Source organism: Myotis davidii, unplaced genomic scaffold (assembly GCF_000327345.1).
Source record: "Myotis davidii unplaced genomic scaffold, ASM32734v1 scaffold328, whole genome shotgun sequence".
NCBI classification, from domain to species: domain Eukaryota; kingdom Metazoa; phylum Chordata; class Mammalia; order Chiroptera; family Vespertilionidae; genus Myotis; species Myotis davidii.
The window spans coordinates 347600-348029 of record NW_006300373.1 but is presented as its reverse complement, the minus strand read 5'-3'; the positions used below and the strand labels follow the sequence as shown (position 1 = coordinate 348029).

Sequence of the window (430 nt, the reverse complement as noted above, 5' to 3'; positions counted from 1 at the left end):
TTCCCAAATTGCAAAAAGGTGGCCAGTGTAAAGGGGAACATCGTAAGGGATCCGGGCAGCGGACTGCTTCCCCCGGGACCCAGCGGCGTCCCCGTCGTGCACATGGCCTGCGAGCCGGACTCACCTGGAGGAAGCTGACGGCCATGAGGAAGAGGCTGTAGGAGCCGATGCCCCCCGTGAACACTTCGTTTAGGTCCCTCTGCAGGAGGAACTGCTTCAGCACCAAGACCAAGTACGGCAGCACCGGGTACTTCTGCAAAGGGGCGAGCGTCAGCGGCCCTGCATGAGGAGCGCTGAGCGTGCTCTCATCTTAGGCACGAACGGACCCCCGTTCCCAACTGGCGGGCACCCTTCCCGCCCCATGTGAAGGGAGACTGTAAAAGCAGCCTCAGCAACGGGGGAGCACGAGACGTGCCCACGGCACACGGCG

The 430-nt window shown here is 63.0% G+C and overlaps 1 protein-coding gene across 1 annotated transcript in view; it reads right to left on the bottom strand.

The window, feature by feature from the left end:
• The window catches only part of PAPD5 (PAP associated domain containing 5), a 24384-nt gene that overhangs the window by 7503 nt on the left and 16451 nt on the right, over nucleotides 1-430 (bottom strand). Inside the window, exon 6 of the mRNA XM_006777046.2 lies at nucleotides 125-253. Coding sequence (XP_006777109.1) covers nucleotides 125-253 — 129 coding nt within the window. The remainder of the gene's footprint in view (nucleotides 1-124; nucleotides 254-430) is intronic.